This window comes from Megalops cyprinoides, chromosome 2 (assembly GCF_013368585.1).
Source record: "Megalops cyprinoides isolate fMegCyp1 chromosome 2, fMegCyp1.pri, whole genome shotgun sequence".
In the NCBI taxonomy this organism is placed as follows: domain Eukaryota; kingdom Metazoa; phylum Chordata; class Actinopteri; order Elopiformes; family Megalopidae; genus Megalops; species Megalops cyprinoides.
Window position 1 is genome coordinate 61930815 of NC_050584.1, and position 18058 is coordinate 61948872.

The 18058-nt window shown below is 42.0% G+C and overlaps 1 protein-coding gene across 2 annotated transcripts; it reads right to left on the bottom strand.

Annotated features, from left to right (window-relative positions):
- Positions 1-14337: 14337 nt before the first annotated feature.
- Positions 14338-16511, bottom strand: ccl20b (chemokine (C-C motif) ligand 20b). 2 transcript variants are annotated; one of them, XM_036522595.1, is made up of 4 exons: positions 16361-16511; positions 15970-16069; positions 15128-15205; positions 14338-14578 (listed from the first exon to the last, which is right to left on the bottom strand). In XM_036522595.1, exons 1-4 carry the CDS (start codon positions 16437-16439, stop codon positions 14554-14556), a joined length of 282 nt encoding a protein of 93 aa, XP_036378488.1. In that variant the 5' UTR covers positions 16440-16511; the 3' UTR covers positions 14338-14553. The 2 variants fall into 2 exon arrangements, with proteins under 2 accessions (XP_036378488.1, XP_036378487.1); XM_036522594.1 differs by having other exon boundaries at positions 15970-16072.
- Positions 16512-18058: the final 1547 nt, after the last annotated feature.

The following is an 18058-nucleotide window of genomic DNA, read 5'->3' on the forward strand; positions in this document are numbered from 1 at the left end:
TGCGCTCTCGGGAGTGGGAGCCTGATTAGCGAAACTACCGAAGTGTACATAATCCCCCTCTTACATGTGTCTCCCCTCTTAAGCCCGATAATAAGGTGGATTTGGAGAGCTTCCTTTCTCATGGAAATGAGATGGAACCAGCTTCAAAGGATCATTCTCGGTCTCTCCGGCGGCTCGGTCCAGCCGTTTGGGGATCTGTTTATTGTTGCCGGTGAGCTGAATTTTGTCTGAAATTAAATGTTAAAGCCAATAATTTCATAGACGTTTAATTCAAATAATGAAGATGCTGATAAAGGTTTAAAAAAGGGGTCTTTTTAAAGAGCCAATATTAACCTAGCCCATTGACCTTTTATAGACTTCATTTCAATCTAATTGTGCCCGATTCTGAATAGTGTGTCATAATAGTGTTCCATACTAAACATGGCCACACAGACAAGTTAAAATAAACACTGGTGCACTTTAGGTTCTGTCTGGGTCCAATGCAAAACAATTACCTGTACCTTTTATATAGACATGATTCGTGACCTGTGTACCATTAATTATTACACTTTCAGTATAAGGACATGGTATTATAAATGTAAATACATGTCAAATGCTGATGATGATCATAACTTTTTAATGTAAATGTAATTTTATAATGTCTATAGGGTGTATTCAGAATATCTTGTAACTCTTCATGTGTCAGAATGACTCATATGGTTTGGCAATCGTTTTTTGACTGCTGCATACTTCTCTAAACCTTTATCTTTAAACACAATGGACAGACATATTTTCGCCTGAAGGCCTTTCAACATCATGTGCTATATTCAGCTCAGAAAAAAGTTTGGTATTTCCTGCTACCCAGGTCAATGATTGTTTAACAGTATTCTGAAACCTGTATTCACTCCCTATTCAGTTTAATCGATTTTTGTGTTTAGCATCAAGTTCCATCACTTGTGTAACCATCTGTTCTTTTTTCTTGAGGATGTAAGTTTCTTGCTGAGAGATGTAAGCGAGGCCAAGCTTTGGGAACATCTCAGGAAATCCTTAGGGCTCTTGAAAACAGCGCCTGAAGTTATTCTGAGCTCCAGAGACTGTATTTCCATTTCAGCATGCAGTGACCTGGTCTCCACCTGTGATGCCACGTGGTCAAGCTTACCTGACCTGAAAGCACCCTGGTATGGTAAAACAACCCGTGGAGTCCGTTCAACCCTCATGTCTGACACAGATGTGTCTGTGTTCTATTTCCTTATAGACGTGCTGTTCTCTCCCTTCACCTTGTGGTTCTTGCTGGACTTATTTCAGCTAAAACAGTTTGCTTTGGAATTAAATACCTGAAGGCTGAGCACAGTAATAATTATAATAATAATAATAATAACTTTGCGCTGTATACCCCCTTTCATATATTTGCAGCTCAGTGTTTTACAGACATTAAAAGAAAATGAGCTGCTAACGTACTATGGAAAAGAATATGGCAACACAGAAATAATACAGAAATGTGTTGTGCATGCTGTGAGAGGAATGAAAAGAACAAAAATCAAGATAAAATCAGAGCTGTTGTGTTTTTAGGTCTGCACTGCTTAACCCTTAGCTTTGTGGCAGGAGTGTACAAACTAATTATAGTTAACTACCGAGGTAGCAATGCCATGTGGCACTGCCTTTTTTGTTTTCAACTAATAAGGGCTTTAAAAAAAATCTTAAAACCAACATGAATTAAATAAAATTAATTGAAATGATAAAACAAACATTGAGTAAAACACAACTGAAAGGGTACCACTAAATTAAAAATAAGCTTGTAAAAATGAGTTTTTCAAAGGTATTTAAAAGGAAGATATGGAGATATGTCTCTTCACGAAGATTTTTTCCGAGCCTAAGAACTTTTACCAAGACAGCATGGTCCCTGTTTTTAATTTGGACTCTGGAACAGATAGAGGGGTTTTATCTGAAAATCTAACTGGGTGTTCATTCATCTACGGGGTTAAAGGGTCAGTAATATAGCCAGGAGCTAATCTGTGTCTTACTTACTTGCCGTGTCAGGGGTTAGAAACGGCCACCCAGTTTCCAAGGCCGTCTGTTAAAATAGAATGATAAACTGTATCAAAAACGGCACAGAGGTGTTGCAGAACTAAAACAGAGCATTTACCAGAGTCTGCATTTCTAAGGAGCTCATCTGCCACTTTAAGTGGAACAGTTTCAGAACTGTAGTTTGGGAAACAAACAGGCAGAATTTTTTTTAAAAAAACCTTGGAGACCCTAATAATCGTAGTTAGTGGCAGCCAGCTGCAGAACAGTATCTCGGCTGGGATACAGGGACTTTGTTATTCATGCCATTCATTGCCCTGTTGTGTTGACGACAGACGGTATCCTTCGGTCTCAGAGTGATTTGTTTCATGCAATCAGGGTTCCACTCCACCAAAGCAAGCCGTATTGAGCTCTGGACATCTCTTGACGCAATGTTCGGACAGCCAGTGGTTTTTTTTCTGAAGAACTTAGCAACGAACGGGCACTTGGACTGTGGAAATGGGTCTGTAGTTATTTAAGATGCTGTCAGGGGTCAGAACAAGATCAAAAGCATGGCCATGGTTGTGAACACGGTGCACTGCACAAGGTTGAAGGTTTCAATAAAATTTAGAAATGATACTGCCAATACATTTGAGGAATTGTCAATATGAATATTTGCATTTAGATTTATACTTAGCAATTTATCAGATGCTTTTATGCAAAGTGACAAGTGAGGCAGAGTACAACACAAGCAAAAAGCTGTATAAGGAGTCAACAATGTTAGATGCGCTGCATAACCAAGTTTTAATTGTTGGCCAGACAAGGTACTAACTAGCTGGTAGAGATACAAGTGCATGAAACCATAGATTTGAAAGTTAAACAAAGCCATGTGAAATTGCTTTAGTGTTTCAGGTGTTCAGGTGAGTGTGGAAGAGCTGTGTCTTCAGATCTTTCTTGAAGATAGCGAGGGTCTCAGCAGAATGGATGAAGTGTGGAAGTTCATTCCACCATCAGGAGACAACGTTCTGGATAGTGATTTTGTGCTGCGATGTGACAAGACCACCAGACGCCATTTGGTAGCAGAGAGTAGTGGTCAGGATAGAACACAGGCTTGTAGTAGAGAGCTCAGGTCGGTAGGTTGGATGTTTTGTTTTGTTTTGTTTTGTTGGATGTTCTGATTGCAAACATCAAAACCTTGAACTTGAACTTGAAGCGGGCGACTACAGGGAGCCAGTGAACTGAGACAAAGAGCGGTGTAACATGGAATGAATATTCTGTCATTTCAATATTATCTGGGGTAAGAACTCAGGTGACTCAGTTGTGAGCATATTGTTTGGTTTAGGTGGAAGAGAAAAGGGGTGTATTTATACACATTGTAAGTAAGCAATTTGAAATATGAAAAATCACCAGATTAGATAGGACTGAACTTGAAATGGCCTTGGTGAATTACAGCCAGTGCTCCACCCTGACCATAATCCCTGATCTTAATATGACTTAATATAGTCACCTAAATGATGTGCACAGGTACAGAATTTTATTTTGGTATATGAGGTGAAAAATATCATCGCAAAAAGGATAATTCAAAGAATGTCTGTTTTGTTCACTTCTGCCTACTGATGCCAGAAGGTACGCCTTATCAGATGAGAGCTGAGAAAGTCAGCACTAGAGATTATAAACACTTTTCTGTCAGGTTTTTACACTCCAGAATCTGATGGGAAAAAGTCCCATGGTCTATGTTTGAAGGCTTTATTAGATAAGACCATGTGGCAGGTGTCAGCAATTATATTGTTGTGTCCTCTTTAAACAGGGTTAAACATAAAGATCCAGCTAAAAACACAATTATAGTCTACTACCGTGCCGTGCTCTAATTGTGGTTTATCTGATAACAGTGACTTAATAGGGATTCTCTGTCGAGCTGGAGAACTTTATTCTGCAGACCACACTAGCTTTGACCAGTTAAATCAAACCAACAAGGAAACGTTCATGCCACGATGGATTATTTGCCCGACGTGGCATATTTGCCACGCTTGTCCCGGCTTGCAGAAAACTCTTATTTTTCTGTGGGAAAGTACACGCACGGCTCAAATCTCTGGGCTGAGGAATGTGTCACACTGACTCTCTCAAACAATAAGTTTTTAGATGCGAGCTGGGAGAGGGTGACGGAGAGTCTGTGTGGTATTTGTGCGTTGTTACGACTGCGCTTCCCCGTGCGTGGGCTGCGCTGTTCTGTTCTCCTCAGGAATGTCCAGAGAAAAGGTCGACACGTCCTGCAGGGTCTCTGGTAAGACTTGTTGCTGTTGGAGGGAATGGTGCAAAATACCCTCAGCTGAACAACAGATGTATTTAAGAAGAGGGCTTCCTGTTGGAAACCACCCCCCCCCCAACCAAAAAAAAACACCACAAGCCTCACCGCCGATCTGGATCTGGCACGCCCCTGTTTCTCTGGGCGCTTTATTTTCGTCCGGTTGGCCTGGCTCACGTGGAACTTTGGTGCTGAAGCCCCCGAGGGTTGACCACAGTTGAGAGGTACAGCACAGCTGCTCTCACCAGTGCAGCTGCACAGAGGATCACATGAGGAGGAAGGGGTGGGTGGGGGGAGTTACACACCTGCATCGTCACTGATGGCTTTACTCTACTATCAGAACAGATTAAACTGACTCTCTCACTCTCTCTTTCACTCACTCACTCACTCATGCTCTCAGTCACGCACTCACTCACACATTCATTCACTCATTATCTCACTCACTTATGCTCAGTTACAGACTCACTCATTCAGACACTCACTAACCCGTTCTCACTCACTCACTCACTCACTCACTCACTCACTCACTCACTCGGTTACTGACTGACTGACTGCCTCACTTACTGACACACATAGCTGCTGACTTGGTTTCCTGAATGTGTTTGCTTTCATGCTGCACACATTTCAGGAAAACTAAACTCTCTCAAACTCGCAGACCACCCCTCTGCGGCGGTTTTTGTTCCGCTGTTATAATTTGCATTTTGGAACAATTTCATCACTTTATATGTTCATATACAGCTCCACATGAACCAATAAAGCCACACTCCTGTTCACATCAAACAGCCCAATGAAATAGTGAGCTTAAATTCTGCAGAATCAAAAGAAGGCTCATGTGTAAGTATGTAAAACCTAAAAGGAGTTTACAGTAATAAGGTGGACATAGGATGCTAATAAAATGTGTTAACTAACACATTTAGTTACTGTAAAATTATGTTTCTCACTGACACAAAAAAAAGTATTTTTTCATCCAGGGAATATTTGCAGTAATGCATGGTATAGCTTTCTTTCTGGGATTTAACACCCTGTAGTCCTTCAAGACCAGACGTAGTGGAACTTTTTTTTTTTCTTTTTGCAGCATTATTATTGGAAGACTTCCCACACTCAGGCAATACCTATTCAGAAGACTCCTCAGCTCATATTTTAGTGACTGGTGACATGCCACACAGTTAGTGTGAGCACACAGTGTACAGTTTGAATAGAGAGTGCCTTTCTATGCTTTGCAGGGGTCCACATCACACCAAACTCCCCAGACCTGTTCCTCCACACCCAGCCGTTAAATCTGGTGATCTGCATGTTAAAAAGGCGGGAAAAAGAAGGGTTTTGTGTGACTCATAAAAATATGTCGTGCCAGGTCCGGCAGTGTGACGCAGAAACATGTGTACTGCAGAGTGCTGCTGCGTGTCCCGACTGTACACACACACACACAAACAAACACACACACGCGCACACACGCGCATACACACACACATACACACGCGCACACACACACACACGCATGCGCACACACAAACACACACACACACACACACTCACACAAACACACACACGCGCACAAACAAACACACACACACAAACACACACACACAAACACACACACTCACACAAACACGCACACAAACACAAACACACACACGCGCACAAACACACACACACACAAACACACACACACACACACACTCACACAAACACACACACACACACGCGCACAAACACACACACACACACACACACACACACACACACACACCCTTCCGTGTACCCTGGGTGTGTTTCTCCCTGCCAATCTCTGGCCTCTCCATACATTCCTTCTCTTGTTTTTACTTTTTTTTTGTTCAGTGCTGTGTGCACAGTTACAGAAATATTTCATCATGCTAGCCACTCTGTGTAGTGAAGTGAAAGTAGTTTTTCCATCCTCAAAATGTGTGTGTTTTTTTGTGATTGAATTGAGGTCCTTATTTCAGTATCAGTTTTACAGTTAGTATCGGTTAGTATCGGTTAGTATTGGTCAGTATCGATACAGCAGAGCACCTGGCACAGCTCTCCTGTCACTGTCTGTCTGTAAGTAGAGTGTCTGCCCCAAACCACAGAAGAATTGTGATTTGCAGCCTTCATAGTACCATTCTCAAACCAAACCAAAGCAGCCCAACGTGTCTTATTTGTGAAATATAATTTACATATATTATCTTTTATTATAGATAGTTGTCTGGTACAGCGATCTATATTCACAGCAAATTCAGGTGTGGCTTTTACCTGCACATGCGCTACGCCACACCTGAGTTTGCTCATTTCTGTGCTGGAGTGCTCTTTTAACGTGTCGGAATAGTTTATGACGCACCTGTAGGAGAAAAATAAGGAGCTATAAATTTTCTTGCAGATGTCACAAGTTGCTGCTGACTTAACGTGACATGCATGTTTGCCTGTATTCAGCACTCTGACTGGCCCCTCCGGTTTCTCTCTCTGATTCATTTCAAACACGTTAAAAATGGTCCTCATGGCGGCTCTAAGGGGTTAGAGTCGAAGGGATGGATTTGGCTTATTTCTCCGTGATGGGCAGGGATCCTTATAGCTATGCGTCAGGCTGCCTTGGACCTCAGAAATGGGGATGAACTTTGACCCCTTGAGTTAGTCAGGTCTGGACCACAGCCATAGCCCTTTATATCTAGCTGTTGCCACCTGGACCACCAGCCAAGCAAATCTCCCTTTGAGCTGTGGTGTTTATAGGTCTGCACCATTTAACCCCTGGCTGTATGGCATGACCGAGCAAACCCATTATAATTAACTATCGGGGAAGGTAGTAATGCCATGTGTCACAAAATTGTCTTTTGGATTTAAACCACTGAGGAGGATATAATTTCTAGGCCATGTCAAACGAAGGGTGGCCTACAGACACTCATATACCTGTAGATAGACATATCCTACCATATGGCTTGAATATAGTACCTGACCACTCTTGAATCCTTAATAAAATCTGGTGCAAAGTTAGTACAGAATAAGGAAGGCTAATTTTATAGATCCTATACCACATATTTTATCTTATAGATCTTATAGCAGCATGTGAAGACAGTGGTATATATACTACAATAATGTGGTTGTTCTTATACATCTTTATCCAGCTTCATGTGCATGTAGGAATGATGTAGGCATGCTGGTCTTATGGATACTGTAACTGCTACGCATTATGGGGAAGTGTGCCTGTTCACCCTTGTGTGCTTACAGTCTGGCACCGTTTTTCAGCTTGACTCTCACTCAGGTTGTTACAGCTCTCCAGCACCACTTCCTTATGCGCTCACGATGTGCACTGACATAATCTAACCACAACGGCCTTGTTTGCCAGTTAAATGAATCACAATGCACATTCCTTTCATTTGTTACAGTAAAGAGACGTAATCGTACATGCATGAGTACAGGGAGCGTGGTGAGAGAAGGAAGAAGGAAGAGATGCCAGGCACCATAATGGAAACTGGTGGTTATGGTGATGCAATCAACAGTAACAGTATTAGTAAACAGTGTTAGTGGAAATATTAGCAGTGGCCACTAGCATGATGTAGTCGTAAGGTGCAAAGCTTGCTGGATTGATTACCCCCTCGAGATCCTCGAACTGCTGCTGTGCCCTTGGGAAAGGTACTTAACCCAGAGTTGCCTCTGTAAATTTGCAGCTGTATAAATGGATAACTTGTAAGAATTGTAAAGTATGTAAGTTGCTCTGGATAAGATCGTCTCCTAAGCGACTAAGTGTAAATATAGATGTGATACTAGTGGTAGTGGTGGTAGTTTGGTAATAGCATCCTCATCATTAAGAGATGGAGAAACAGTGACGTTTAGGGAAAAATTGACTGTTGAAAGGTGGTCAATTGTTTGAGAGAACCAGGCATAACCCAGAAGGGTTCTCTTAAAAGCTTGAATTAAAGAACGTATATAATGCAGAGTGCTTTTCCGGGTGAGGAAATACAAATGATTTATGATTACAGCCTTAGGTACAAGAAGTGAATCATTCTCACTGGAGAAGGAAATCATGAGAAAATGATGCAAAACTTTGAACTGACAATATATAAAAACCTTAAAGAGAAAAACAATTAACAGAATGGGGAAATGGCCATATACAGTAAATATACAAATGGCAGAAATAAATGAATAAATAAAACAAAAATCTAAGCATTGCACTTGAAACGCCGATTTAAAACAAAGGAGTAAGTGGCTGTGCACAATAAGGACACTCCAGAATAAGCCAGATGCATCATGTTTTTAACCTCATGAAAACAAATACCTTTTCAGGTCTTACCTGCCTCACTCTGAAATATAACCTTATATCTTAAGAAACCAAACTTGTAGCAACAAGGGCCCAGACTGCACCTATGTTCGACTTTGTCTGGCTTGGTTCATTCTGACAGTCTTTAACTATCCTTCTCAATTATCGAAGAGGCTAGATCCATATACTAAAGGAAAAGAACTGTTTGAAGACTAATCTCTATAGGCTTTGGCCATTGCAAATCACCGTCGCAATATCAAAGAGAAAACATGGATTAGAGAAGCTCATTACTAATAATTCCTCAAACTCCCCCTTATGCTCTTGGACAAAAATGAATTGTTCAAAGCACTGCCGAAGGCAGTTCTTCTTTGATGGTTCCTTCAGGCCCACATTCTTTCAAGGGCTACCACTTCCTCAAAACACAGTAACAGAGGGCATCTTTTTCCTCACAAAAAAACGGACAGTGAAAAACTGTATTGCCTAAAAGGTTTACTCATTGATTTTTGGCTGATTTATACTGACAGAATGACAAAAACATCAAAATTAACTGGGCCCTGTACCCTGGTTCCAGAAGGTCTAATATTAATTATACCCACAGGTGTTGTTAATGAATGGTAAAAAAAATAGAACTTAGAACTACAAGGAAAATAGAAATTAGAGTTTAGAACTGCAAGGAATGTGTTACAAAACATATAAAATATATCAATTGTTGCCATTTCCATACGGATTAATTCACTACAGAGTTTCACAGCATGCAAAATCTCTTGATTACATTTTCCAATGTATTCGTGGAATAAATATCTAAAAAACATTATGCATGGAAATGATTTAATTATTGTCTTTGCATAAGTGCCCATAACTTTATTATTATTATTATTATTATTATTATTAATAATAATAATAATAATAATAATAATAATAATAATAATAATAATAATAATAATAATGATAATAATATGCTCTGTGCATATTGTTAATGTCTGTTAGCTTGTCCGAGGGGCACTTTAGGCGGTGTATAAGTTAGATTTTGATTGCTGCTTGGCTTCCTTCAGTCGTGGAGGTCGTCAGAAAGGATTTTAGCGCCCTCTGTCATTACAAAGGAGTATGAGGAATTCTCCCGGGCGCGGTCTCCCTTCTTGCACCTGGCATTGTAACAGGCAGTTCAATCATTACTCCATTCGTTAGATTCTCCTCCTTGCAACCCGGAATATTTATATAACCGTTGACGTTGCGAACGCTCATTCGATGCACACGGAAACGACTTGCTCTTTACTCAGATTAAACTCAAATTTCCGCAAAAGTGTTTGTATCCTAAATCGATGCAAGCCAGGTTAAAAAAAAAATCGCACATCTTTTCAACATATTTTAAATGTTCGGGAACTGAGTATTTAGGGCTTAAGATTTAAGATTCCCATGATCTACGTGTTGGCATGTGGTTAATGGAGTTGCGAAAATGAAGGGCTGTATAGGCAATTACATCCGATCCCTCCAGCATATAACAACCATGAACTTCTAAATAGTTCCATCGCGCGAAAGAATTGCCTGGCTTAGGTTCCCATGAGTCTCGTCTCTTGTTAATAGCTTAATAACACCCCACGTTGTTTGCTGTCCCCCGTTTCTATCTCACAGTGAATAAGCCAACGATTGTCGTCCCCGCTAGTTAGAGCACAAATAAACGGTGGAGCACTTGGTTTGTTTTGATCTGAGCTGGGAGACGTTAGGAGGTGATGGTATTCTGGAACGGGAAAAGCCTAGCCCGGGTAAAACGGTGGAGCGACCACCCACCTGGGTTAGCACACCTGTGTGTGATATGAAAAAGGACTGTTCTGGACTGAGGGAAAAAAAGACTGTGGAGCCCTAGCACATGGATGTTGTCAGAATAAAAGGATTGTTGTATTTACAGGAGGGCCCCTCTCCATACACACAGCGGTGGCAGTGGCTGATGAACACAGTGCGGTTGGCAGAAGTATGTCTTTGCGTTAAAAGCGAGTCCCCCGGAGCTGAGGAGTTAACTGTGAGTAGGACGAAACCCCAGAACCATGGCAGAGTGCCATTGCGTGCTCCGTCTTTGAGGCAGCGACTTTTACCTCGATTCCTACCAATGAAAGCAATGCGTGCACCTCGTACTGTGAAACCGCAGCGAGGTTCTCACTTCTCCATATAAGGGAAATAGATCGTGTTAGACAAGTTTAGCGATTAGGTGGAATTGTGCTCTCGAAAAACCTAAACCACCAGCGCAGCAGTGGGGCCGCTGCAAATTCAGAAGGATAACGCAACGGCGTTTCAACACTGTAATATATTAAGATTGGTTCCCGTGAATGTATAGTCAAAGGTCCACTAGGAATGTGAGCTAAAACGTTATGCCACTGTAACTGTTACAGCGCGTAAGAGACACCGGGCCAACGACCCCCGGAGATAAAGACTAATAATGACCCCTTCTATGATACTATACTAGTCCGCCAGATGGCAGCAGTGAACGTACAAATATTACAGCCTATATAGTGATAATGACATGATAACTGCAATGAATTGAACTGGTAAGATTACTAAGAATAAAGCGTGTTTTCCGTTGGACTTTGAGAATAAGCTCTGCGGGACACTCCGCCCGTGACTGCGAGATAAGCTGGGATGCTCCGGTTACCCGTTCACCTCGGTGACATTGGAGTTGTGTTCTCTGCCGTTTGCCAAGCCCGCATGTCTCCGAGGACGATGTGGAGCCACGGGCGCTATCTTGCCCGCGGCTTGGAACGTCTCCTCAGTGTTGGGGTGTAACCGTGGGCTAATACTTTGATGTTATAAGTGCCCACGTGTTTTGCCATAAATCTTTTGCCGTAAACAGTAAGGATGTTCCAAGCACAGGAGCTTGGTCTCAATACTTTATAGCTCTCCTGAGGAATGGTCACGATGCTTCACATTACATTACATTCATTTGGCAGACGCTCTTATCCAGAGCGACTATCAGCACGAAAATACAGACGTGTATCCGTTCAAGTTGAATTAGCAACCGTGTCAGACCAGGCTAACAACACTCCCACGTCAGTGAGCGTGGGCTTAAGCCCTACTACACATTAACGTTTACAACCTGAGCAGACGAGGGAAGCCAAGTATACTGCCGTATATTAGTAACTAGATCCCAGAAACACCAGCGGCGTGTGGTAACGCCATGTTTCCGCGGACGTTTCCTCGTGCTTTGCCATTGTCATTTGCTTTCCCAGGCGTATCACCAACACCGCAGATAAGGAAGATGGTTTATCTCTGGCAATGTTGTCTGTTCCCGCCCCTGGCAACCCTGAAAAGCGCGTCGGGGATTTGCGTGGCTAACTGATTGGCAACGAAAGCGGGTGTGTAGCATTGCAGTCTGGGCTGAGGGTAACGAGCGCGCCCATGTAGCCAAGCTCCGCCCGAGGGTTTCTACCTTAATCCTCTGCTGAAGGGAGTTTTTCCCCTCACCGCAATCACCGCTGGTTTGCATTGTGTGGGCTTTGGCATTGTCTTATTGTTTTTATTCGAACTATGACATCACTGTATGAGTTCTCTTTCTGATGCTCGGATACGTTTCCAGATTCTGTCCTGTCGTATGTTGACTTGATCATTGACTATTCTAATACTCAGCTCATAAATTTCTTTTCTAAGTATAAAGCCCTTTGTGAGATCTGGGCTATCTCACTGCTTTAAGGATCGAAAGCACAGTGGATAAATCAAATGAGAGGTGATGATTCCTGTTTGATGGTTATGTACTTTTTACAGCCTGCCTGTAGGGGGAGCGACCAGCACACATCGTTACACTGACAATGTATGCAAACAAGTCCTCCGAGTTTGCTGATGGTTACGGTCAGGGCATCCTCTCACACGCTCCGATTGATGGCGATGTTGTAACCCCTGCATTCTCACGGTCTTGTCTGCTTTTGGATCTACCGCAACGGCTGCGGCTCATTCCCGCTGGTCAGACACCAAACCTTTCACAGATATCCACTGCGTTTCCTGCATCTTCCCTCAAAGCATGTTGATGGGGGTCTCTCCTTCTGAAGTACCCGCTTAGCGTTCGACCAGATCCTTATCTCTGCTCTGAACTTCTTGCGTGCCGTTTGGTGCTTCCCTGAGAAAGGACTTGGGGGTTCCGTGGCGTTTACATCCAGATCGATAGGGAATTTTAGATTTCTCAGTGCTTTGCCTCGCTTTGAGAGATTGTCTAGACACTGAAAGCGAACACTGGGACGAAAAGACCATGAATAAGGAGACAAGTAGCAAATACCGCTGCTTGAATAAGCCCTTCATGCCTAAAGCCAAATTGCAGATTTGCAATTAAATTTGGGCCTTGATCACAGAAAAATGCTTCTGTGATCAAATTTTATGTATATGCAGACAAGTCTGTTTAAGCTGCTTAAACAGTTGCTTCATATATGCTTCACTTATCTTAATATCAGTGTCACCTGCTGGTGGTGTAGAGAGAATGACTTTAGTTGAAGGATTTTGAAGTTGAAGGAGCCCCTGTTTTAAATGCAATACCCTACATAACCAGCAGGGGGCATGAGAACAGTAAAAACCAAATAGGCTGTTTTATCGAATGCTTACATTCTTCCCTGTAATAACTTAAGGAGAAATATGAATTAAAACAGATAGGTTAGCTTAAGGTGAAAGTATGTGGTTTTATATGAGCTGTTGTGATTAATTGATTCCTTTTAAGCCATGTGATATTAGATACTTACATTTACTTTGTAATATTTCATACACAGCACAGATGAGTTATTTGTAGACAAAGCTTTTTAGTGTAAGCGTGATGTGGGTAGTTTGTATTACACAAAAGCACTAAACCTTGCATGGTAGGTACATTTTTTTACATGTTGCGGTATATAAGATAAGATGAAGATAAGATGATGTTTTACAGAAGAGTCATAGTGTGCATATTAAGAAATCTTGATCAATTAAGATAGTCATGTTCATCAGTATTTATTCAAGGTGAATGAAATTATATGTAGATTACACTCATGGGTAAACAGCCAGCAAAAAATGAAGAAGAATAAAGTGTTGAGCATAGTTTTTACCTGTTTACCAAATTTCTACAGTTGATGTTTGACATCAGATTTGTTGTCATTATTAATCATGCCACTGAGACAGTATACCATGCCACTGAGACACTGTACTTCTATAAAAACAGCTAACAGAGACATCTGATGAAGTCTCTGACTGTTCTAGACTGTTCTACTACTGGGTGCTGTAGGACAGGGTATTCAAGGTCTTGCTGGCCATTTTTAGCACATAGCCAGAGTTTAAGTATGAGCTTTAGTTTACTATGAGCTTTCATAATTATTTAAAGATATAATAATAATAATGATAAAGTTATAATAAAAATCAGAGCAAGAAGAGAGAGCAGATTTTATATTTCATATCAATTTAATGTAGTGTTTTTTCAACGTCACACCATTGTTTTTATGGATTCTATAAGAATTCACCAGAATATATTTCCCAAACCTATTTACATTCCTCTTTTGTACATTGGAGGACAACGTCAGCACAAAAATATTTTGTGATAACCTTTTAAAAACGTAAAATGTTTTCATTTGTCTTTTGCATATACGAACATAGCATCTCTGATGGGACACTACATAACTTCTGTTTATGAAACAGATCACAAATAAAGTGAAGTAAACTTCAACATAACCATAAAGATTTAACCAGAAAAAAACAAGAAAACATTTAAAAATCCCTTTCACACAAAAACCAACACATAAATAAATCATTCATATAATATTACAATATAGTGCAAATTACTTAAAATATATTTAAAAGCATATTTACACCATTGGGTTCTCCATGCATTTTGGAAAGGTATTTTGAAATGTTGTCTCATTTAAAAACCAAAAAGTTTAAAATGATATAATTTGCGTAATGTGAAGCAAGCAAAAACATCCACATATCCGACAGTTGGAGAGAAGCCCAGGAGAGGGTAGCAGAGAAGAAGTTGCATAGCTTCATAAATTCCTTCATTGTCTTGTGCCTTGTGATGTCCTGGGGCCAGGATTGTTCTTTATGCGATGCTCTGGGCCCTCTCTCTGTAGAAACAAACAAATACGGACATTAATTATCAAACATTTCAATGATCTAGTGACTATGATGTGTGGTAGTATGCTTGCCTTCCCTTGTCGAGTAAGCATGCACAAGTTAACTAGTAGAGCTTGAATAGTGTTATGCTCACACTCACTGGTCTGGGAGTGTTGTTAGCCTGGTCTGACACTGTTGCTCATTCAGCTTGAATGGCTTTACATCTGTTCTCTTGTGCTGGAAGTCACTCTGGATAAGAGCGTCTGCTAAATGAACGTAATGTAATGAAATGTAATGTATAGTATAAAAAATCTTAAGGTTTTTGTTGCCATGGATAGAACATGTCTTAAATAAGTTTTTTGTTCCCGAAGAAAACTGAAAACAAGTCTTTCAGTGAAAGGATGTTTTCCTGGACCAATCACACAAAGCTCACCAAGGCTTAAAAATGGTCCTCTCATCCTTTTATTTTCATGTCAAGGCCAACCTGTGTGTGTGTGTGTGTGTGTGTCTACTCGTTCCTTTGCCAGGGCAGGTGACTGAGCCAGAGGGGGGAAACTCACTTTAAGCAGTTGATTCTCCTGGAGGTCCACTCCTTTGAGGGGTCAGCGCAGATGAACTTTCCCCCTTTAGTGTGGAAGCTGTAATGAAGCACAGTAACAGGGTGTGAGACTCTAGAGTTCACAAACTTTTGGGTCTAATACAGAAAACTTTAAAACACGCTGTCATTCCTTTATTCGGCGGTCCCCTCTATAAAGCGGCTAACTCAATGACAAACACTCACTCCTTCACTACGCCGCATGTTTTCAAGGGGTTTCTTGCAATCTATAGAGCCTTGTATTTTTAAACTACAGAAGCAAAGCATAGTAGCTCAGCAGCTGTACTTGTACATGGAAGTCTGCATTTTAGTGGTTTGGATACAGCTCTTGTACTCTCGAGCAAGGTCTTCAATCTGAAACATGCTTTGTACGTTAAGCACAATAAATCACCCTGAATACCAATGTCTGCTGAGCAGGAGAAAAACAGACGTGCTTTGTGGCCCTTTAATACAGAGAGATTGCTTGAAGGCGCAATTGAAATGAAGTGAGATATTCAAAGGTACGCCGGCAGCACACCATCCAAACCCATGGCCCTCAGCGTGAGCGGCGCGTCCGAGTGCTCCAACCTCTACCCTACATCGCTGCCCACACCACGGTCATTGCATTGTAACTCGTGTCCAGAGTCCGTTACTCTGATCACCACTCCAAACTGCTGTGCACATAACTCTTTACATTACTGCATAGGCTACAGAGGTCCAGTGTGCTCTGACTACCACTTCACAGTATGTAGTGTAGTACTGATAAAGTCATTACTACACACCCCTCAGGGGCTGGGTACAGTGCTGGTTCATGCGGGTATCACTCACATGATAGCGTCCATGTCACAGGTAGTTTTACTGTCTTGAATGGTGTAGCCCTTCATCCTGTGACAGGGGAATGGCTTCTTGACGTACGACAGGCAGCAACCTGCTGGATCAATAGAAGAGGTGTGAAAAAGTTAACAAACACAAGTGGAGAAGCTTCCGTGGTTTCACAAGGTTGTTAAAAAAAAAAAAAAGGCCCGTTCCCATTCATAACGGGACTTGCAAAGGTGTGTGTGAGGAAAGAAAATTTCACACAGCTGCCCAGGTCCGGTAAGCGTTCTGTTAGCGTCTGGCCAACGTTCCCGCCAGAGCTATAGTAGATTGGCATGTAGTAGAAGTGTAGCGAGAGTGACTAGCAACACGACCAAAGCTGCACATCAGACCGAACGCTCACCTGCGTCCGCCTGCTCCAGGAAAAAGCCGAGAGTTAAAAGAGCCAGCAGGGCCACAGCACCAAGTCTGATGTTCGCCATCCTGAAGTCTGGGACTCTGCGAGACAGGCGAGTGATTTTTTATTTTTTTTTTCCTCTCCTGTTGGTCGATGCTCTGAGTTCTGAGCTCTGAGCTCGGAGCCCCAAGCTACTCGCTTAAATACTTCGCCCAACGGACTTTCCAAACTTGTTTGCTTTCATCACGGAGCATTTTTTTTTTTTTTGTATCATTGCTGTTGCTCATGGTTGTTGGTCCTGCCCCCTCGGCAGGTGCATACTGGGTGCAGAACATTTTGCTTACTTCCTCCTGGGCGCGTTCTTCCACCCCCCTACTGTTTACACGGCGCGGTGCCAAGCCGCACTCTCCAAGCAGAATGGAATTTCAGGTGCGGAGGGGGCGCGTGGAGCACTCTCAACCTTTGGAGCCATTCAGACCAAACAAAAGGGCCACTGTCTGGCGCTTCTCCATCCCTCCATGCCGATATCATCTTCTTCTTTTTATGTATTCGCTTATGTTTAGACAAACGAGGTGGCATCTGGCAACAGGATGGCAAACATAAACGGACCTATCTCAACAAACAATATTTGCATTGATGTTGCACTGGTGAAGGATAAAAGTCTCCAGCATGTGGTACAGGTACCCCTAGTTTTCCCTTTTTATCATGATCGTGGATAATAAACTGAAATAGTTCCTGTGTAAAAACAAAAACAGATGTTATCAAAGAACCCACTTCGTTGCTGATGGTCTGGTCTAAAGTGGTACAGTTTATATTCATCTTTCATGTGCTATATTCATGTACAGTAACTGCATGTTATTGTACGTTTGTTAGCCATTCTGATGTTTACTCAGTGACGTGATCAACCATTTCATTCATAACATACTTGGCCCATTGTTTAGAGTAAGGGTGAGGTGGAGAATATTTGTTTCATAGGGATAAAAAAATTGTGCTGACCCATTGTTCTGAAATATCCTTCTGGACAAACAGTGTATACACGTATAACCATAAAATATTGTAAAAAATATAAATGACCATAAAATATCATAAAAATATATGTGTGTATGTGTGTATATTTTTTTTAAAAATGCACACAAATATATATTTTATTATATTTTTATATTTTTTATATTTATGGTTATAAAATATGTATCACTGTATTTGTATAAAGTGTTTATCCTTTAAAGCTAATTATGGTTAACATTTGCAAGCTGGAACCTTTTCCACCCGTAATGCCTCACCTGCGGAACGCGCACCTGTGTGCACTTCGGCCTTTGTACTTTCCGCTGTTCCCGTTTTCCTCCTGGCCGCACGCCGCGCGCCCGCCAACCCCCCGGCAGCCTCGCGGCCAGGGGAAGGACCTGGCGGCTCAGCGACGGGACTCGAAACGAGGTCACCTCTCTGTCCCCCGCGAGGGGGAAACTTGCGGGCGCATGATCAAGCGCCGCTGTGCGTAAAAAGGGGAGATAATGATAATGGATTGCATTCATTCAGTGCCTTTCAATCACCTACTGAATGGAGTGGGAGGGGGAGGGGGTGGGGCGGAGAAGGGGGGGGGCGGGGGGGAAGAGAGGGGGGGTCTTCAGCCATCTGATAGGAGAACGTAGCTGAATGGTAAGGCTGCTGACGTGATCATGACGAAATAGATTAGAAGTCCAATGCGCA

Coding starts and splice junctions, on each gene's coding strand:
- ccl20b (XM_036522594.1), bottom strand. CDS start 16,439: ATGGCGAACATCAGACTTGGTGCTGTGGCCCTGCTGGCTCTTTTAACT. Junction 16,073..16,360: donor CCTGGAGCAGGCGGACGCAG/GTGAGCGTTCGG, acceptor CTATTGATCCAG/CAGGTTGCTGCCTGTCGTAC. Junction 15,206..15,969: donor TGTGACATGGACGCTATCAT/GTGAGTGATACC, acceptor GCTTCATTACAG/CTTCCACACTAAAGGGGGAA.